The sequence below is a fragment of the Microplitis demolitor genome, chromosome 10 (assembly GCF_026212275.2).
Source record: "Microplitis demolitor isolate Queensland-Clemson2020A chromosome 10, iyMicDemo2.1a, whole genome shotgun sequence".
NCBI lineage: Eukaryota > Metazoa > Arthropoda > Insecta > Hymenoptera > Braconidae > Microplitis > Microplitis demolitor.
The window spans coordinates 17,343,548-17,365,990 of record NC_068554.1 but is presented as its reverse complement, the minus strand read 5'-3'; the positions used below and the strand labels follow the sequence as shown (position 1 = coordinate 17,365,990).

Here is a 22,443-nt window from a genome sequence, read left to right as displayed (position 1 = left end):
TTGTTTGTAAGTAAATAATATCAGTAAATATTTTAAAAAATTATTAAAAATTAATTTTTATTGCAATTAATTACCAAAAAATTTTTGAAAATGCCATCGAAATTATTTTTCATTATTTTATTGATTGCACTTCTGACAATTGGCGCAAATGCTGCTGGAGGCTACGGTGAAAGAGTTCGTATTTAAAAATATTTTTTTAAGATTAATAAAAAAAATGTTACTTTTTTTTTTTTTTTTGTTTATATTTATAATTATTCGGTAATTTTTTCAGTGTAATATACCTGAGAGAGCATTCTGCTCCGGTACCTACAGGTGTACGGCCGTAATTAAAGGAGATGGAGTATGCCTTTTTTAATAAGACATAAGTTTTATACTGCATGACTATAATAATGGTTATTGCGGACGAAATTTAATTTGTTTATAATTATTATGACTAGTTTTGAGTAGAGCGGTAAATTTCCGTTAATTTGAGTACCCACAACCTATACTTATTTTTTATTTATTTCAAAGTTGTACAATATGGACACATTTTTTAAAAATGGAAAAAAATTATGTTTATTACATTTTGGGGCTCATGTTATTGTAAAGATTACGATTTCTGGTAGAAAGAGTACCCACAAGCCGCAATTACTGTAATTATTTAAAAAATTGTATGGAAATAAAAGAAATTTATTTTTAAAAAATTGTTTTATTTTAATGTAAGTAAGGATAAGTGCGCTTGAAGTAAAGTAGTGAAAATTACTATTTAGTAGTAGATACTCCCTCATTTCAGTATTTTGAATTTAAGAAAGTAAATTTCCGCATTTACGGTAACTTCAGGTTATTGCGGCTAATAAACTGGAATTTTACAATAACATAGATCCAGAAGGGTGGCCCGTAACTTTGCTCCTGTTGGGAATAACCCATCATACCATAAACGTTTTTTGTTCCTTACGATGCCCTCCAGTAGGAAAAGCCATAAAAAGTCCTAGAAATAATTTATTTTTCGAGTTGAGACCCATATTAGGATAAATTAGGATAAATGAGGATGACACTTTCCATGGGTTTCTATGAAGAGTAACCCGTAACTTTACTCCTGTTGGGAATAAACCATTACAATATAAACCTTTTTTGTTCCTTAGGGTGTCTTTTAGTAGAAGAAACTCCAAAAAATCCTAGGAAAAATCATTTTTCTAACTTATGACCCATATGAAGATAAATGAAGATGACACTGGCAATGTATTTTTATGGAAACTAGCCTGTAACTTTTTTCCTGTTGGGAATAACTTTACACAATATTAACGTTTTTTGTTCATTACGATGTTTTCTAGTAGAAAAAATACAAAATACTTAGAAATAATCTATTTCTTCTTTTGTAATCGATGATGAAAAGCAAAAAAACCCGAAATTCCTAGAAAAATTTTAAATTTCTGTATACTTCCATACTAGCATCCATTCAATGAATTCCGTCTTTTTTCATTATTATTCTATAAACATATATATTTGTGGTTCATAAATTATTCATGATTCAAGACCGATTTATAAATTACCTACATTTTCAACGGTCGTCAAAATTTAAATTTTCGCGCCATCTGTCTAAATTTTTTCAAACGAAAATCTATCGTGTTCACTAACCTCAGAGTCAATACTTAAATATTTTATTATAGTTCCCATAAATATGTAAATGGGTAAATAATAATAATTATAAATTAATAAACTATTGAGTGATTAGTTAATTAATTTAGTGCATTTATAAATATAAAAAATGGCGGATATCGCTGCTAAAAGGGAAGCGCGACGTCGCAGGATACTTGAAAATTCCGAGTCTCGTCTACAAAAAATATCTGGACGAGGTAATTTTTTTTGTCAATTTTTTTAATAAACAAAAAAAATTTAATAATTACTTGAATTTTTAAGATGAAAGTGAAACTAAAGTTAATGGAAGAGCTGCAGAAATTTTTGAGGATCCAGAAATGCCGGAAATTAATTTTTTTCAAGATAATCTGCGTCATCACAACCAGGAAACAATAGTAATTATTTTATATTGAGTAATTCAGTAATTATTCGTAATAAGTCAGTCTTGTGGGTATTCTTTCTAAAGGAAATTCAATTTCCTATAATTTTTGATTCTTATCATTTTTTCTTCAGACCCATAGTTTATGAGATAAATATAATGGGTACAAGTGATTATTATTGTTATGACATTTTTAGTAATATTTAGAATAAATAGGGCTTGTGGGTACTCTTTCCAGAGGAAATTTAATTTCCTACAATTTTTGACTCTTTACTTTTTCTCCTCAGACCAATAGTTTACGAGATAAATATAAGGGATGCTGATAATGATAATTATTATTACTCCTAAAGTAAAAATTTGATATAAATAGGTCTTGTGGGTACTCTTTCCAGAGGAAATTTAATTTCCTACAATTTTTGACTCTTATCATTTTGCTGTAAAACTTATAGTTTACGAGATAAATACTATGGGTAATAATAAACATAATTATTATCACTTTAATAATTATCAAAAATAAATATAAGTTGTGGGTACTCATTTGATCGGAAATTTACCGTTTGTTAAAAATATGAGCTCCGAAATTCTATGGAAATTCATTTGGAAACACCATAACAATAATAATATTTTTTTATCAGGAACCATTTGAACGACTGGTACGAGAATCGGCTCATACGCCCACAGACTTCACATACGAGTCGCCAGATGCTCCAACAACTCCCGAGGAGCTTGCGAACCTTCTTCTCGGCACTGCAAGTCCGGATATACAAAAAAAACCATCAATTTTAAATTCTTTTTTATTCAATCGCTCAATTTATGTAGTCCTCGCGATACTACTTAATTTACTAATTATTTTACAAATTGACAATCCTATTGGCAAGGTAAATATATGGTATTTATATTTTTTTTTAATTAATACTAATAATTTAAAAAAACAAAATTTTTTTAATTTTCGAATTAAAGTTTTTAAAAATTTATAACTTGGAAAATATTAGCCGAACACTGATGAAATACAAATGAAATTTATTCTTTAATGTCTAAGCTTTAATTTAAGCCCAATCCCGGACCTTAATCTCAATTATTCTCCGAGTAATTAATTTTTAAAGTTAATAAAAAAATTAAATTTCAGTAAATTTAAATTCCGTACTTTGATGCCGACTTAAATAATTAATATCTCAGAAACTAATGATCTCAGAGAAAATTTTTTCAAACAAAAATTGTAGCTCAAGGTCTAAGCTTTAAAATGAGCCCAATCCCGTCTCTTAATTTCAATTATTCTAGAAGTTATAAATTTTTTAAGTTTAAAAGTAAAATTATTTCCCGCAAAAATTAAATAATTCCACTCATCTCTCTATTTAGATCGATATCTCGAAAACTATTGATCGAATCTCGATCAAACAAAAACGAAATTTATTTCTCGAAGTCTAAGCTTCAATTTGAGCCCAATCCCGAGCCTTAATCTTAATTAGTTTCCAAGTAATTAATATTTATAATTAAAATAAAATATTTTTTTTTGTTACAGAGTGTAATTGTTCCATTTTTTTTACTTTTACTACCTCGCATTTACATAATTACGACTCAAGAAAATTCACCAAGAGAGAACATGATGTTTGCAGTGCTAATGCTGTGCAATATTCGTCCATCGTTGATATACAAAATTAAAAATTCATATAAAATATGGACATTAATAATTCACGATCTAAATGTTTATATTTTTACATTCGTTGTTTTTTATTACACAGTAACGAGACATTTTGTCGACTACGAAGATGAGCTGGCTAAGCTTGAAACTGTTCAAGTGATAATCGATCCCTCGACGTAATTTTTAAATTTCTGTTTAAAGAAAAAAAAATTCATTAAACTTGACTCAATTTTTAAAAAATCTTCTCTTTAATTTACATTACAAATAAAAATAATTATAAAAATAAATACTTTCAACAGTTGATAATTATGAGACCTTGATTGTTGCCTCAGCCATCCTAATCGATTGATTCGTTCGTAAGATATCGTGGGAGAAAGAAATTCTAAAAAACGGTTTTTTCCGAAAACAATGGCATACAATAGTATTTTCGAGCTCAAGGAGCGATCTGTCAACCGATAGACAGATTTTTTAATCAGGGAAGTACAATAAATAATTACATAAGACAACAATTTTTCATTTCGCAGTTAAATAAATATTATAATTTTTTGTGTTAATTTGATAAAAATTCTTATGAATAATAATTTATTTATTTTTTAGCACCAATAACATATTTTCATTTTCATTATTGACGTAACTCACCCGTAAGTATAATATAAAAATAACAAATATACTTAAAAAATATTTTCACAAATTTTAATAAATTCTTACTTTTGAGTTTCTTAATTTTTAAATACTTTTATAAAATAAATTAATTTCCGGTAACAAAATCACTTTTATTGAGACCAGATATGAGCTTTTATCTCTGGTTACTGAAGAAAAATTAATTATAATTTATTCACATCGAATATTTGAATTAATCAATTAAATAAATATTTTTTTTTTATTTTTTGAGACTGATAATAAATGTGGATATGATTTGGAGTTTTTTGTTTGATTGATACTGTGAGTCGAAAGCATCAGCATTTAAATTCCTCATCAAGTAAGTAGAAAAAATAATTTCTATTAAACATAATTTTTTAAATTAATTTCATTAATTCCCGAGATTTTAGTAAAATTAATGTGACAGTTTTATTATTAATTAGAATACATTCGCTTTCCTCGAATAGTTTCACGATTAATTGAAGATTTTTTATTTTTTATTTTATTCAATATATTTTCAACGGAACTATTCGAATAATTAATTTAAATGTAGACTTTTTTAATATAAATACCATATTCTTCAATTTAATAAATCTACTTCTTCATTCAAACATCAATATCTTAACTATTAATATATGTAGAGATGCGCTAATAGTGAAGCGTATTAGAAATTAATGACCCGAGTCAAAATTAAAAAGGTGATTTAAATCTAAATGTGGTAACTTTGTCCGATTTTACCAAGTTTAGCTTGAAATAATCTTTTTAAAAAGGTTAAATAAGCCTCCAGAGTCTAAATTTATAGATCGGGACCATCATCGGATCGCGTACAATTGGTAAAGAAGCTAGAAATGGCCAGCATGATCGAAAAAAAATTTGAAATTTAAAAATTCAAAAAATATTTTCTTAGTAATAAATGTTTTATTGTGAGTTAAAAAATAATAAAATTTAAAATATTAATAATAGCTAGAGTTATACAAGTGAGCGTTCGAATAGAATAGTACTGTCATTCGAAATTCGAATTGAATAATTAGAGCCTCTGACTTATTAGTATATGATTAATTAATTATTTTATGCGAACAATAAATACGAGTGATGTATTGGATGACAGAAACTGCCGAAGAAATTTAAAAAAAATCTGCCGCTGCCGGGATTCGAAAGCAAGACCTAACTTGCTGCTACTCGGATGCTCACGATCAGTTAGAATTATCTTTATGTATTTAGAACGCAAATATTATTATAACAATATCATGTTAAAGAATTGAGCTCATTCGAAGTTACAGATTAAAAGTATGCTAGACCTCGGAGGAACAAAACATCTTTTCAAAAAGGTGATTAAGTCCTCCATGCGCTTCCTTTAGGGTACTGAGGACTTGAATACCATTTTAAAATAAATGGTAGGCCATGGAGGGTTAAAATACCATTTTAAAAAGGTGATTTACTTCTTCATACTTTTAGGACATCCAGGACTTGAATAACATATTACAGCGGCAAGTCCAACATCAAAAGAACTGAGGCTTTGGAGGCTTAATCTACTGTTTTAATTCTAATTCGGGAAGTTAGTGTTTGGCTCAAATATTAGTATCTTAACTATTAATATATGTACACGGAGAAAAAAGTATAGTAAAAATTACAATACTATTTATTTTTTTTTTTAAGGTATTGGATGACGGTACATTTATTGTCAACGATTCAGTTGTTGCAGAGACCGGGTTGTCTAGTGTGTTACCGAGCCGGTCTCAAATGTAACTATAAGTAAATTCCTCTGAAATCTAATGATTTATTTGATATAAATATAAATTTCATTAATTTAATAACTACGTGATTATTATTTATTTTCAACACCCAATTCAATCGATTAGTTATTACTAATTAATAAAATAATTTTGTTTCTATCCTGAACTGCGGGAATTTAAATTTACATTATAACTAAATTATGAAATAAGACAGATTAATATATTGATAATGCTCGCATGAAAATACCATGTATGATAAATATGGGACCATACAAGTGGCCAAAAATGTTATATATTTTCTTATATATAATATAGTAAGTTTTAATATACTTAATTATATACGTAAGTTTATAAATTAATATATGTATTATATATATTTATAATTATATATGTAAATTTGTAAGCTAGCACACACATATAAATATATATATATATATATTCTGAACACAATGTTTGAATCTCATAACAGAGAAAAAAAGACAGAAAAGAATATGTTTCATTTATTCTTAAATATATAGGGAGACTTATATAGTTCTATATATTGAAAAATATATACAAATTTATAAAATTGAATACATGGTACATATATCATGCTATATAATGATCAATTATATATGTATTCTTATTTGTTTCCATATATAAATTACATTTATGTTTGAATATATTGAAATTATACGAAAATATATGAAATCATATAAAAATATAATAAAATCCGCCGAAATCTATGTAAAGTTCTATATAAGATTTCATGTATTATCACATATATATTCATATCAGTAACATATATTTTTTAAGTGTATTAAAAATTGATTTTTTAAAAAATCTCTATGTACATGGATCAATATAGATCAATATCTCGATACCTCCTCACCTTCATAAATTCACCCGCCAAAATTTAAAAATTCAAATTCAAATATTCTTCCCGCTTTTTCCTTCTTTATCGCCTGACCTCCAAATAATAATAATAATTTGCATTACCCCACAAGTGATTACCTCTCCCATGTGTGCGTGTATATCGTCAAATATGCTTATAAACAATAAAAATCCCTTGGACTAATAATTTCAAGTTTAAAAAATTAAAAAATCTTTAAATTCGCGCGCTCTTAAAAAAAAAGTTTTTTTCACACAAAATAAAGTCACTAGTAATTAAAATGGCCTGTAATAAAATACTTAACCTCTCTAGCTCTACAAAGTACTGCAATTTTTTGTTTACAAGGTAATTTTATAAAAAAAAAAAAGAAAAAAAAAATTCAATTTATAATTTAAAAAATAAAAATTTTAGAATCTCGCAGATAGTTTTCAGGCCGTACAGCGAATCAAGATTACGACGTTTAGAAAAAAAATGGGATATACCTCCCCGACCTAAACGACCTCTCAACCCGTTCTTCAAGTTCGTGGTTCTCAGGAGGGAAGAAATGGTAAAAGAAAATCCGCAACTCAAAAATCCGCAAATAATGCAAAAATTGGGTGAAAAATTTCGGTCTTATGATGGAAATTATAAAAACGAATTGCAGAAAGAGTACAGAGAGGAGATGAATGAATACTCGAGACAGATGATCTTGTACGAGAAGTCACTCACTAGCGAGCAAAAACAAATATTAAAGAGTTTGGCGGAAAAGCGGGCGGAGATGAAGGAAAAGTCAAAAGAGCAGCAGGTAAATTTTACATTTTATTATTTTCATAAAAATACTTTAGGTTTATTGTAATTTATTTTTTTTCAGAGGCTGAAGGACTTGGGAAAGCCGAGAAAACCCCCACCGGTCATCTTTCTGTTTATTTCTTCGAAAATGAATACGAAAAAAGATGATGATCAATATCATGTAAGTTATTATAAGGTTATTTTTTTTTTATTTGGCCATAGGACTCGTGTACTATGGTGGCCATAACACATAATAATATACAGAGTGTACAAGTAAAAAATTATATGATTTTAAACCTTGAATTTTAATTATAAATTTCGGTCTTTCATTTTAACAAATTACTCAAGTCCAATATAAACAAGTTCAACGTTACTTTCAAATATACTTACTTTCAGTTGTAGGATAATTTTTTAAAGTCATCTAGAGAAGCAGCTGTTGGAACCGTTGGTGGCAATCAGTTCCAGAAATCAGTTCTCAATATTAGAAAGAATTGATGACACATTGTAGTGCGCTGAATTGGCGCAATCAGGGTGTCGGTTCTATTGCTGTCTCTGTGTCTCGCTATATTATGGTTCAATCTTACAAACTCTTTAAGTAACTGATTTTTATTTAACAGTAACATACCATAATATAGACAACCCAAAAAATATAATCTCCTTATTGGGCTTAAATTAAAGCGAAAGGTTCCAGGAATAAATTTCCTTTTTTGTTGATCAAGTTCCGATTAATAGTTTTCGAGATATCGATCTTTATAGAGAGTTGTCAATTTTTGAGAAATTCATAATTCGATTCTGGAATTTTAAAAATTCATAATTTTTAAAAAGAGTGGGATAAAATCTCGTCTTTAGTCTCATTTTAAAGCTTAAACTTTGGAAAACAATTTTTTTTTTTTTGAGTTTCCAAGATTTCTCTCTTTACGTAAAAGACTAGTTTTCTGAAAATTTGAAATTTCATAATTTAAAAAAAAAATTATTAAAAACTACGAGGTTTTATTCGACTTGACTTGAAGTTAAAACTATGAGCTTCAAGAAAAACATCCTACTATAGTTTTTCTTTTCCAAAACCTCAGAAAAAAGTTTAAAACATAAAAAAAAAATGTAACTCTACAATTTTTGAGTTCTTTAATAAATTAAAAAAATTATAATTAATTTTTAGGAGTGGGTGAGTCAAATTTCCAAGGAATGGACATTATTATCAACCGAGGAACGAGAAAAATATGAAGCAGAACACAAGAAAATGACGGAGAAGTACATGAATGAACTGTTAGCTTGGGAGGCTGAAATGATTAGATTAGGACACATCGACGTCGTAAGACGCCGAGTACTTCTAGATTTACGAATTACAGGTGCGAGTAAAGACTAGAATTTAAGCTAGTAAATTATTATTTTTTTTTATATAAGTTGTTAATTTATGAATAATTATTATAATAATTCGATATTATTGTAATTATTCGTTTGTAATTAGTTTAAGGATAATAAAATAAAATTTATTTAAATTAATTTAATTTTTAATTTACGATTTTATGTAAAAAAAAAAAATTTTATTTAAATAATTGGTAACTTATGAATTTATTTAAATTAATGAACACTACACTGTGGAAAATTCGTGGAATGAATGCGGATTAAATCCGGAGTGAATGGATTTTTAATTATTCACTCTCCTCGGAGTTTTCGCGGTGTAGATCATTTTTTATTAATTTAATCCCTCCGGAGTGAAATTCACTCTGAAGAGGAGTTTTGAAAATATTATTAATAAAATATAACTCCACTAAATACAATCGAAGTAAAAACTCACGTATTACATTACTGATCAGCTGATACGCACACATATTTGCACACACACTCACACACACACACATTCCTCCCCCACACACACACAGACTGTTTAATAGTTTGATATAAATTAATATAAATTTATTTAAATATTAGAATTCCGGACCAAAGTGAATTGGGAGTAAAATAAAATCCGCGTCACTCCGAGATCACTCCGCCAAAAAAAACTCCCAATTGACTTTTACTAAATTTTTTTGTACTCTTTAAACAGAAATTAACAACTGACAAAAAAAAACCCGATAATAAAAATCTTTACCGTTTTTTATTTACAGCATTTTAAAAAAGCACCTAAAATTTAGGCGTCTAGACTAGAACATCCCCTTAAGGCTTAAAAATAATTTTCGTTTTTGGTTGATAGGGTTCCGATCAATAGTTTTAGAGATATTGATTTATAAGGATCGGGGCAGATTTTCGGGAAATTTAATTTTTGAATGGAGCTTAAAAAATTGATAACTTGTAGGAAATTTGAGATTAAGACTCGTTTTAGGGCTCAATTTGAAGGTAAGGGTATATATAGTCATATATATATTTATGTTTGTATACGTTACGATATATATGTATATCATATTAGCTTATAAAAATGAATATGCCATGTTGGTACTCATTTTAAAGGAAATTTACTTCTCTATCATACACGAGGTCTTTAAAAGTCGATTTATAAATAATAATCGATAAATTGATTTTAAAAAATAATTATTTTCAAAAATTTAATTTGTTATTTTTTTAATATTCCGTTTAATAATTAATTGTTGACAATTACTCTGAAATCTGAACACTAAATAAAAACAATTAATTTTAGTCAAAAAAAAAAAAAAAAAAAAAAAAAAAAATTGTTTCCCACCATATTACGTAATATATAATAAGTCGTACGACTGAAAATAATTTTTTCAAAAGAATATCTACAATCATCGATTTGGGTCAATAAAAAAGTAAACAAGTAGACGAGATTTTATATTGAAAATTCGATGGAAAACAAGTCATAATCTCGATGACACAAGTTATAAAGTTTTAAATTTTATGATTATAAACATTTTTGTTAAATCGCGATGATCTCTGACATAACGACCGTGAACTTTTTAAAATTTTATGAAAACTTTGTTACTACAAATACTGATATTATTTTCAATAATGTTCATAAGTAATCTGAGAATACTTGCATTAGTTGGTAAGTAGCAATAGTATATTATTATTATATTTTTTAACCCTCATGGAAAAGCTATATATTGTTAAAATTATATAAAAAAATATATGGTGAATATGTGATAAATATATAGCGGCTAAAATATCTATACTGAAAAATATATGTTTTTTTACATATATTGGATTATATATTTATAATAATATATTTACCCATATATATTATCTCATATACTGCTCAATATATTCTTGCCACATATGGACAGTATATATATAATTTATAAGTATAATATAATAAACTTGATATATACTTCCATATATTTTGACCCATATAATTAGTGGTATATGGTCTCTATATAATTGATTATATATGAAAGAATTTATATGTTTAAATATGTAGTTCGCAGTATATTGGAATTATATTTTTCCAATATATTAAAACTTATATTTTTCGTAATATATTGAAAATTTTATTTTTTCAATTTCTAGACAATTCTACAAAAAAAAAAATTAAGTTTATTATTTTTTTTTCTTTTCATTGATCTTGCATTTACTGAATAACTAACGCAATAACCGAAGAAAAGTAAAAAAAAGTGCCATATATTTTACAATATACTGGAAAACATATATAAAAAATATTCTATATTAATTAATATACTACTTTCAATATAATATATCAATACAAAAAAATATATATTAAAATATATATGTAAAACGTATACATAAAAAAGTAATATATTGATAAATATATTGGTAATATATTTTTATTCAATATATCATATATGAATATGGCAAAAATATTAATATTATTTTATATATTGTACAATATATCACATTATAATATTCATATATTTTCACATATAAAGCTTTTTGCCATGTGGGAATTTAAATTAAATTATTTACTTAAAAATTTGATATCTAGAAAACCATTCATTGAAGCTTGATCAAATATGTATGAAATATGTTCTTTGATTTTTAATCTTTAATTTGAAGTCCAATCCCATCCTTACCTAAATCTCAATTTTCCTACGTTATAAATTTTTGAAAATAAAAAAAAAATTTCATAAAAATATTTTTGAATTTCAGTTAATTATCAACTTGTTAAAAAAACATGATGTCCAAATTACTTTTACTGGTTTTATTGATCGCACTGCTGGCTATTGGTACAGATGCTTGCGCTGGTTTACGTGCCGAAGTGAGCATAAATTATTCTATTTATATTTTAACTCCCAGTGGATCAAATCAAAAAATCAAAAATTATTTTTTTTTTTTAATTTTTTTAGTGTGGCCCAGCTGCGAAAAGAGATTGCTGTGGTGGCTATGTCTGCAACAATGGCATTTGTCATTTCGATGAATGATTAAAAATGAACAAAATATTTTGTATTGTTTTTTGTGAAAAAAAAAATGATAAATTAAAAAATTAAACTGTTGATTAATAATATTTGTGTAAATTTTTTTTCCCACATTCTAGTTTGCTAAAAATTAAATAATTATAAAAATCATTATTTGAAATGAATTGATTGCATTAATCAATAAATAAGTACATGGAGAGACGAACGCGGGAATTTTTCCTATTTTGCTTAGGGGAAATTCCTTTGTTGGCATAGCAAGTTTTATCAACATGGGAAATTTTACTAGGGAAAAAAGAGAATATAACGATATTTTATGGAAATTTTATCCACATATTATAAGGGTTTTTTTCGATATTACAATTAGAAAAATTTATCGTTTCCTTGGAAGATTAATTGAACGATAATTATAAGCGGTGGCAAGATTTCTTGATGTAGAATTGGAGCAGCCACTCGATAATTCTTGAAAGAAAAATTCATACATGAATCGTTTATTTGATAAACCCCATAAGTCAAGAAAACAAAATTTTTCAGGAAACACAAAAAATATTTTTATGGAAAAACTTGCCATTGAAATAGTAAACAAATAATTTAAGAGAATAATGTTAGTTCGCATGGAAAAGCTATATATTGTTAAAAGTATATAAAAAAATATCTAGTGAATATGTGGTAAATATATAATGGCAAAAATTTCAATGTTGATAAATGTATGTTTTTTTTTCATACATTGGATAATATATTTATAATAATAAATTATATTTACCCATATATAATGTTTTGTATTTTTCTATATATATTATCTAATATACTGCTCAATATATTCTTGCCACATATGGACAGTATATACCCGAGAAAAAATGTTTATATATAATCATACATAAGTATATATAACTATTTATGATCATACATAATTATACATAATCTTGTATACATATCCATATAGAATTATACATAATTATATATGATTATATATGATCATATATCATACAATACCCGAGAAAAAATGTTTATATATAGTCATACATAATTATGTATAACTATATATGATCATATATAATACATAATTCAAACGGAGAAAGTCATATGTAGCGCCATATATAATTATATATAATCTTATATATGTCCATATATAATTGTGTATAATTTCATATAATTATATATGATTATATATAATACTGTTCCAAGAAAAACTTTTTATATATAATCATATATATTTATATATGATTATATATAATACTAGTCCGAGAAAATTGTCTTATATATAATCATATATAATTATATATAATCTTATACATATACCCATATATAATTGTATACAATCATTAGGGTGTTTCAAAAAAAAAATCGGTCTGTCGGTTGACCCTGCGGGCCAGCCCCAAAACTTCCCGCCTATTTCGAGCTCCTTGAGCTCAGAAAATTGTTGTAGATACATTTACTCTTTGAGCTTGAAAATACTTTTGTATGCCTTTGTTTTCGAAAGAAAACGTTTTTTACGATTTTTTTTCAAACGATATCTCTCGAACGAATAAACCGATTAAGACGTTCAAGGCGACAATCGACATGTTTTATTGAGTTCTATAACTGATCAGATTTTTGAATTGATTCATCAAGTCGTTTTTGAAATACTTTCAAAATATTAAAAAAAAAAATTTGGAATTAATCGGGTCAGTCATTTCGAAAATATTTGGAAAAAACCATTATCCACCATTTCTTTCTCCCGCGATAGCTCTCGAACGAATTATCCGATTTTGATGTTTGAGGTGGCAATCGACTCGTTTTATTGAGTACTAGAGCTGATTAAATTTTGAAGTCGATCGTATAAGCCGTTCTTGAGAAATCAATAAAAAACTAAAAAAAAATTTTTTTTTTTTTTCGTAATTCGCAAATATTTTCGAGTCTATTCGATCAAATAATCTGAAATTTTCAGAAAAGTTGATGGCCAACAAGGTCTTTCGATTGCCACCTCAACCATCCAAATCGATTTATTAGTTAAAAAGTTACAAAGAGTTTACACACACACACACACACACTCAAACATCATTCTTAAAATAGTCAGAATAGCTTCCTAGGACCTCAAAACGTCGACTTCTGATGAAAACTCGATTTTCAAAAATCGGGGTGAAAACAATAACTTCCCGAAATTTTTGAAAATCGTCGATTTTCTTAGCGGGAAGTTAAAAAGATATATTAAAATATATATGTAAAACATACATGAAAAAGTCATATATTGTTAAATATATTGGTAATATATTCTAGCAATATATTTTTATTCAATATATTATCATATATTAATATGGCAAAAATATTAACATTATTTTATATATTGTACAATATATCACATTATAATATTCATATATTTTATCATATATGTTTTCACATATAAAGTTTTTTCATGCGAGCAAATTGAAGCTCAGAGTTCGGGGAACAAATTTCACTTACATTTTATCAACTTTCCCTCAAAAGTTTCACAGAAATTTAAATTGTGACATTTAAATTTTCCAATTCCACGGGAAATAATATTTTTTCACGTCAAGCGCTATCTTTTGATTTCATAAAATTATCCACCCCCACCCCCGCCCTCGCGATGTACGGGTCCTAACCCCAATTTCTATTGATCACAAGTAAATATCCTTGGCGGTATCGAAATTTTAAAAAAACTTTTTTTGTTAAACTGCACATGTGTGTCTCAATCGCCTTATAATTTATTTAAATATTTATATAAAACCTGTAGACAACAGAAGCCGTCGTCTGTGATAACTTATATGTCACTAACGAATATATTTATTTAAATAAATCCACTGAAGATAACAGTCCAGCTGACAAATTCCGCGCTTGTGAATTTTTTATTTTTTCAGATGATTCAATTTCTACTGTAAAGTAAAAAATTTTGCATTTTAGTTTATCGACCACCTAATCAAACAGTTTTTTCGTCATACATTCACTGATAAAACAATTTACATACCGGGTATTTCTATCCCCTTGACACTTATTACCAAATTTCTGAAACGATCTTCAGCAATTTGATTATAACCTCACGTAATCACGTAAGTAATTACTTTTCTCATTAAATTTTTAATTGTTGAATATTTTAAAAATTCATATGAAAATCCAGCATAGATTTCTATGGATGAATTCTCATATAATTTTTACTCTGAAGGTTTTCCAAGTATTTGTAAATTCTATAATTGTCAGTTTTGAAATAATTCGAATCATAGGTTCGAATTTTGAGAAAATTTTTATTTAACTTTTGAGTTATTATAAGAATTTTTTAATTATTATTTACTAATTATTCGAAAACTTATTTTCTTTTCCATTTAAGTCCAATCCCGAATCATAATAATCATTAGTTTTTTTTTAATTATTAATTGGGAAAGTTCCAGTTAATGATTCAAAATTTGAATTTTCCGAAAACGTACTCTTCTATATATGAATCGATATCTTGGAATTTATTGATCAAAACTCCATCAAACATAAATAAAAGTTATTCTTTAAAATCTTTTTCAAAAAGTCAAAAAATAATGAAAATTTTTTTAATCATTGCCAATAAATTCAAAATTATTTATCTATTTTGTTTTTACAACAGGGTGGCTGTTGCTCTCACTATTGATATTCCCCTCAAATAAATTTTGCAGTTATCGCTCTATTATTTTTCAACCCAAGAATCAGGCAAGCAGTGGGAGAACTTGGTCTCTTCTTCTTTTACTTCAATTTTTTTCCATTAAAGGAATTGGCCGCTGTTTCAATAAACCGACCCCCGAATGGAATCAGAAAAAAAATGACTACTGGATGACGAAATATCAATTCTTATCTGTAATGCGTATTGGAATAATCACTTAATAATCTACCTTATCAAAAAAATCCATGTGGAATTGAATGGGAACCCATAGGAATCCATATAGAAAACTATGGGTACTTAGATCCCTACTTTGACATGGTGCAGATTCCCATAGGAAATCGAGGTAAAAATCTACATGGAAATTCATTCTAGATAGATTTGATGAGTGGTCTCGGAATCGAAAAAAGTCTTATCGATAATTTAAGCGCACTTGTGTTTATTGGTAACATAAACTCTCTTAATAGTATGAAGTTTTATTAAATATTTGTATTAACACTTAACACATGTGAATAAATAATGAACTCCAATAATAGCAGAATGTGTAATTTCGACAAATAAAAGTGACTTTGATTTATTGTATTTAACAGATAATGAAGTGGTAATTTATTTATAATAATAATAATAATAATAATAATAATAATAATAATAATAATAATAATAATAATAATAATAATAATAATAATAATAATAATAATAATAAGAGTTTTATTGACAGACTGATCAAATATTTAAATGACTTAATTAATTTATTCACAGTAGAGTCTCTTTAACTTTCCACATCTAATTATAACCCTATCGAATTCGGTCATACTTAAAAAATACTGAAAATATCTACTGAATTTTAGCCCAGTTTCGGTCATTTTTCGGTAATATACCAAACAACAACCCAAATTATACCTAAATAATGCCTCTATTTTGGGTATGTTTGTTAATTGTTAAATTTTAATCTATTAACCAATAAAATCAATTTATTAATAAAAATAAGAAATTAATAGGAGAGAAGAAAAATATATGTTTATTCAAATTTTGAAATTTTTATTAAATTATAAATTCGTTATTTTATTAAATTTTTTTTAGAAAAATAAAAATGAAAAGGTTTTTGATTTTATTAAAAAACATAAAAATAACTTGCAATTATTTTTAAATAAATTTCGCTCTTCGCTGCCTGTTGGGAAATATTACAGACTTCTCGTTCAGTTTTTTTCGAACAAATCGATCGTTTTTAATAAAATCTGTGACCCATTGATAGACATTATGTTTAAAGTTATGTTTCTTCGTATGCTTCAAAAATCTTGTTCTTTGTAGAGCCGATTTACTTCCATTATTTTTTATTAGTTGACACAATTATTTATAACTTACACTAACAGCGCCAGTAAAACAATTTAGAATAAAAAGTTTTTATTGAATGTAATTAAATCTTTCTACTCTCAAAGATGTGAGTGTATGAGCTGTCTTTAGAGAAATATATAATATTGTATATGTATAGTTGGTACAACAGTATTCAAGCTGAACAGTAAAATGATGATTCACAAATAATCATTTTTTTCAGTATAGTTTGGTTATGAAAAGTTCATAAACATACCCAACATTTACGTTAATTTCGGTATTATTAGGGCATTATTTATAAAACGTAACCAAATGATATCAAATGTATAGCATGTCCAAAACACACTCAAAATATATCCAAAATTTTGGAATGATCGAATTCGCTAGCGGAATGATAAAACGTGAATAGCGCGCATGAGTTGGATGAAAATTTAATTTTTAATAATATTTAAAGTAAATAAAAAAAATTTTTAGTTAGCGTTAAGGAAAAAAATTAAAAAAAAAAAAAAAAACTCTTGATACATATTTCTAGCGGCTAATAAGGTCAGGCAATTAAAAATTATTGTCAGATAAAATTCTGCCCGCAAAGTTATCGTTTTGAAATTAACCATTTTTATTTTCCGTTAATGACGCTAATTTTGTGACAATTAGAGTCCGGTTTACAGATAACCCGTTAATTGACTTTCAAAGTACGTATTAGTTATAAAGTAACAAAAGGCCGCTTGCCGCCGATCCATTACAAAAAACAGAGAAGCTTCCAAACTCTTGACAAACGTCAACGATCGATACCTTTTTAAAAAGATAATTTTAACCGACCCGCATGAAAAAGCTTTAGATGTGAAAACATATATGATAAAATATATAAATATTATAATGTGATACATTGTACAATATATAAAATAATATTGATATATTTGCTGTATTAATATATGATAATATATTGAATAAAAATATATTGCTTGAATATATTACCAATACATTTATCAATATATGACTTTTCATGTATGTTTTACATATATATATTTTGATACATCTTTTTTTATATTGATATATTATATTGAAAGTAGTATATTAATATATAGTAAGTTTTATATATGTTTCCCAGTATATTGCGAAATATATGGTCTCAGGTATATTGTAAAATATATGGCACTTTTTTTAATATTCTTAAGTTATTGCGTTAGTTATTCAGTAAATGCAAGATCAATGAAAAGAAAAAAAAATAATAAACTTGACTTTTTTTTTGTAGAATTGTCTAGAAATTGAAAAAGTATATTGAAAAAATAAAATTTTCAATATATTACGAAAAATATAAGTTTTAATATATTGGAAAAATATAATTCCAATATACTGCGAACTACATATTTAAACATATAAATTCTTTCATATATAATCAATTATATAGAGACCATATACCACTAATTATATGGGTCAAAATATATGGAAGTATATATCAAGTTTATTATATTATACTTATAAATTATATATATACTATTCATATATGGCAAGAATATATTGAGCATTATATGAGATAATATATATGGGTAAATATATTATTATAAATATATAATCCAATATATGTAAAAAACATATATTTTTCAATATAGATTTTTTTGCCGCTATATATTTCACATATTCACCATATATTTTTTTATATAATTTTAACAATATATAGCTTTAGTATATAAATATATACCAGGTTTAGGCTGAAATCACCTTTTTAATTTTGATTCGGGTCGTGTGTTGGTACCCTAACTTTCGGCTCGGGCGCCAATCTTCACACCTCGTGTCTTAAACTACTACGATTAAATATTCGATTTCTTCAATTATAAAAATTAATTTCTCAGAAACTTATAAAGATTACGACTCATCATTAGTTTCAAATTAATGCCCAAATTTTGAGCAATTTCTTAACTTCTCATCGTTTTAATTTTTGGGTAGTAGAAATCGAATTATCGAGCTTTATAGATCGACATTAAAATTTCAAGCAATATTATAGAAAAAATTAATTTGTAGGTTAATTGTTATCGTTTATAATTACTTTGTACTTGAAAACACGTGATACCGATATCGACAAGCGGCTAATAAGCTCAGGTAAATAACTTGCCTAATAAAATTCTACCCGCAATTATGAAATTAATCATTATCATTTACCGTCTATGACGCAAGTTTTGCAACAATTAGAGACCAGTTAATAATTAAAATGTTAAATTTTAAATTAAGTGTAATTGCTATAGGTAAATATAAAGTCCGCTTGCTGCCGATCGATCACACAGAAGACAGAAGCTACCAAACTCTTGACATCAACGATCGGTAAGAAATTATTTTAACTTTTATATTTTTAATTATAACTTTAAAACTATTGACCGTACAAAAAAAAAAAAACTTAGAAACTTTTTCCTAGAAAATTTTATCCTCTACAAATTAATTTCAGTACTTTTTTAATGCATATTTGATCGTTTGCCTGTAATTTATAATTTTTATAACCGAGAACGTGACTTCGAGCTGACTTTATTAATTTTCAATTTGAATTTACGGACAAACTAGTATAGATATGACAAAAATGACACGAATCAAGGTCGTTGAGAATTAAATTTTCAATAAAAAAGGTTTCTATGATATTTTATGTAAGTTCGATACTTTTGGAGGAATTATCAATTGAACTCAAATAAATATTCTAGTTCGAGGAATCGACAATACAAATCAAAATGTTAAAATTTATTATGGTGTTAGCGGTGTTTACGTTATTGTTTGGGCTCATGCAAAATGCTCAAGCATGCGATAGTGAAGAAGTAAGTTTTTAAATTAAAATTCTACTTATTAATTTAATTATATTTATCACGATTCCAAGACTATGCCCATGATTGCAACAGGATTGGCTCTGTAGTTGCTGCAAAAAAGTCCTCTACTAGGGGGGAGGTGCTACAGTTGTAACAAGGGGCAGTTGTAACGCTCAATGAAAATTTTCTAAAAAAACTAAAAATTATTATTATCCTTTTTTTATTTATTCAAAATAGTAAACTATTGAATAGATCAAAGTTTCAGTTATTAATCGTGTTCCGATATTAAAATATTGAGAATTATTGAAAATATGCGTGCAAACTTTTTTTTGTACGCCTCACAATTTTTTAAATAACAAATTTGTTTTCTAGTTTTATAATGTAAGACTTGTATTCATGCTTTATGGAACGTATCAAGACTATTGTGTAATCGAATTTGATATCAATTTACTGATTCTTGTTATTGTAATTCGATTTTTATTAACAATTATGCGTGAGGGTCGAGTGTAACACACGGAGTCATGTATGGGACCTGCGCAAATTGGATGCGCCACAAATCTACTCTGGGATAGTTTAGTTCTAATATTTATAAATGTTTAATAATTTATATTAAAGATACAAATATATGTGCTACTTTAAGTTTAAATATTTGACTTTAAGAGTTAACTAGGTATAATAGTATGTATTAAGACTGAATAATAGAAGCAATTTGGTGAGAAATATCTATTTCGTTCCGTGTTACAACTGCGGCCCACGCACGCCGCCATCTTGACCCTTGACTTTAGTTAAATACAGTAAAATCTCCGTAATGTTAACACTCCTGTCCAGGACCATTCCGTAATGTTAACAAATCCTGTCGTCCCCACCATACCAATACTCGTGTCTTATGTGCGCAGGGCTGCGCCATAAAAATGCGTAATGTACGGAAAAAAATACATTTTTAGGTTAGGATTGAATTGTATTGGTTTAGGTGGGAGGATTCGAATTTCCCGCCACTAAGCTTTTTTTTTGATTGGTCGCGCGAAAAAACGTTGTAGGAGACAGGATTGTTAACATTAGGGAGAGAATTTTGTTAAATCTAGAGAGTGTAACACTACGGAGAGTCACATTAAAGAAATTCTACTGTAAATTGATTTTTTAATAAGTTAACATTGACTTTTTACTAATTAACCAAGTCAGTCACATAAAAGATACTATCAGCTAACTTTCTGACAGTTTTTAAGTTTACTATTGAAAAAAAAAAAAAAAAAACAAATGGAATCGAATAAATAAAATTTTTTGTTACAACTGCAGCACCTCTCACCTATTTACAAGATCAGTTCCAGCCGTAGGTCCATTCTTGTTGCAGCCAAAGAACTGTCCTGTCGCTGCTACAGGACTATGTCCTATTGCAACAACAGTTCTTTTTTTTCCTTGTAAAGAATTCAAACTCCTACAAGAGAATTCAATTGAAAATAATAATAAAAAAATTTTTATTTCAATAACGCAAATAAAAAAATATAATATGATATTTCTATAATTTAATTAAAAAATTTTAATTACAGTGTGGCCCTAAACAGCCTTGTTGTAAAGGATACATTTGCTATATGAGTGACTTTTATGATCAATATTGTGTCCCTGAATGATCAACCATAAAATCTAAAGACTCGAGGATTCAAAACTTTATTTTATCTATCTATTGAATTTTTTCTCGAGGTAAAATTATGTAAGACGCAAAAATAAATAAATATATTATTGTGCAATCAATCGAAATCATGATTATGATTTTCTTAATAAATTTCTTCATTACTATCCTATCAAAAGCATCCATATGGGAATCCAGCCTACGTGGAAAAATTTTTTCATAAGTTTAATAGGGAATTGAACTTTTTACGAAAAAAATCCTGTACTAAAAGTCTGTTAATTCTCCTAGGAAACAAGAGTAGCTTTCTTTATGATGAAGTCACGAAATAAAAATTTTGTGTGTGTGTGTGTGTTTTGTAACTTTTTAACTAATGAATCGATTTGGATGGTTGAGGCGACGATTGAAAGAGCTTGTTGGCCATCAACTTCCCTGAAAAGTTTAGATCATTTGATTCAGTAGATTCGAAAATATATGCGAATTACGAAAAAAATAAATTTTTTTTTTTTTAGTTTTTTAGTGATATCTCAGAAGTGACTTGGACGATCGACTTAAAATCTAATCAGCTCTAGAATTTGATAAAACGCGCCGATTGCCACCTCAAACGTTAAAGATTAATTTAAAGATCAAAAAATAACATTTTATGTTATTTTTTCCGGATAAATCATAATATAACGTACTAAAATGTGCCTGATATTATACCAACTCATCTTTTTTATGGTTTCTTTTGATCATATAATGTCATCGAATTTGGTTTTTAGTTTAAATTATATTATCAACAATAAAGTCGATAAAACGTAGTTTTTAATATTTTTATCGGATATTCCATATTTTGTTGTTTCTTACATGAGTCAAAACTTATTTAAATCTTGATTTTGATCCCTGACATTGATTTCTGCCTCAATACACTTATTTTACTGAACATAATCAGGAACTAAATTTTAAAAACCGCTTCATTGATGATTTTCAATTCTTAAATTTTCAAACTTCAGCATAACAGGTAACTTGTTAGAGCTTGAAACGATCATAAAAAAACAATTGCATGTGATAGAGCTCGAAGAGCTCGAAAATATATCTACACTAATGTTTTCGAGCTCTTTGAGGTCGAAAACAGCGGAAAGTTTTGGGGCTGGCCCGC

At 26.9% G+C, this 22,443-nt stretch overlaps 2 protein-coding genes and 1 long non-coding RNA gene across 7 annotated transcripts; all 3 read left to right on the top strand.

Moving 5' to 3' along the window:
- Positions 1-1,610: 1,610 nt before the first annotated feature.
- Positions 1,611-6,010, top strand: LOC103574280 (uncharacterized). 2 transcript variants are annotated; one of them, XM_053742295.1, is made up of 8 exons: positions 1,611-1,832; positions 1,897-2,009; positions 2,629-2,871; positions 3,513-3,808; positions 3,932-4,273; positions 4,525-4,611; positions 5,727-5,826; positions 5,928-6,001. In XM_053742295.1, exons 1-5 carry the CDS (start codon positions 1,745-1,747, stop codon positions 3,933-3,935), a joined length of 744 nt encoding a protein of 247 aa, XP_053598270.1. In that variant the 5' UTR covers positions 1,611-1,744; the 3' UTR covers positions 3,936-4,273; positions 4,525-4,611; positions 5,727-5,826; positions 5,928-6,001. The 2 variants fall into 2 exon arrangements, with proteins under 2 accessions (XP_053598270.1, XP_053598271.1); XM_053742296.1 differs by lacking the exon at positions 5,727-5,826 and having other exon boundaries at positions 5,928-6,010.
- A 982-nt stretch (positions 6,011-6,992) lies between these two features.
- Positions 6,993-12,046, top strand: LOC103574288 (transcription factor A, mitochondrial). 4 transcript variants are annotated; one of them, XM_053742237.1, is made up of 7 exons: positions 6,993-7,220; positions 7,287-7,422; positions 7,519-7,659; positions 7,726-7,824; positions 8,800-8,989; positions 11,700-11,808; positions 11,897-12,046. In XM_053742237.1, exons 1-6 carry the CDS (start codon positions 7,156-7,158, stop codon positions 11,726-11,728), a joined length of 660 nt encoding a protein of 219 aa, XP_053598212.1. In that variant the 5' UTR covers positions 6,993-7,155; the 3' UTR covers positions 11,729-11,808; positions 11,897-12,046. The 4 variants fall into 4 exon arrangements, with proteins under 4 accessions (XP_053598212.1, XP_053598213.1, XP_014298914.1 ...); XM_053742238.1 differs by having other exon boundaries at positions 7,297-7,659; XM_014443428.2 differs by having other exon boundaries at positions 7,287-7,659.
- A 7,116-nt stretch (positions 12,047-19,162) lies between these two features.
- Positions 19,163-21,430, top strand: LOC128668767 (uncharacterized). The gene is made up of 3 exons (XR_008404415.1): positions 19,163-19,217; positions 19,586-19,696; positions 21,229-21,430. It is a non-coding gene; the product is annotated as an uncharacterized LOC128668767 (long non-coding RNA).
- The last annotated feature ends 1,013 nt before the right edge of the window (positions 21,431-22,443 follow it).

What these genes read in the sequence shown, in the direction of transcription:
- LOC103574280 (XM_053742296.1), top strand. Translation starts at nt 1,745, where the DNA reads ATGGCGGATATCGCTGCTAAAAGGGAAGCGCGACGTCGCAGGATACTT. An exon ending in ATCACAACCAGGAAACAATA is followed by an intron (nt 2,010 to 2,628) that starts GTAATTATTTTA and finishes TTTTTTTATCAG; the next exon opens with GAACCATTTGAACGACTGGT. An exon ending in TTGACAATCCTATTGGCAAG is followed by an intron (nt 2,872 to 3,512) that starts GTAAATATATGG and finishes TTTTTGTTACAG; the next exon opens with AGTGTAATTGTTCCATTTTT.
- LOC103574288 (XM_014443428.2), top strand. Translation starts at nt 7,156, where the DNA reads ATGGCCTGTAATAAAATACTTAACCTCTCTAGCTCTACAAAGTACTGC. An exon ending in AAAAGTCAAAAGAGCAGCAG is followed by an intron (nt 7,660 to 7,725) that starts GTAAATTTTACA and finishes ATTTTTTTTCAG; the next exon opens with AGGCTGAAGGACTTGGGAAA. An exon ending in TCTAGATTTACGAATTACAG is followed by an intron (nt 8,990 to 11,699) that starts GTGCGAGTAAAG and finishes TTTGAATTTCAG; the next exon opens with TTAATTATCAACTTGTTAAA.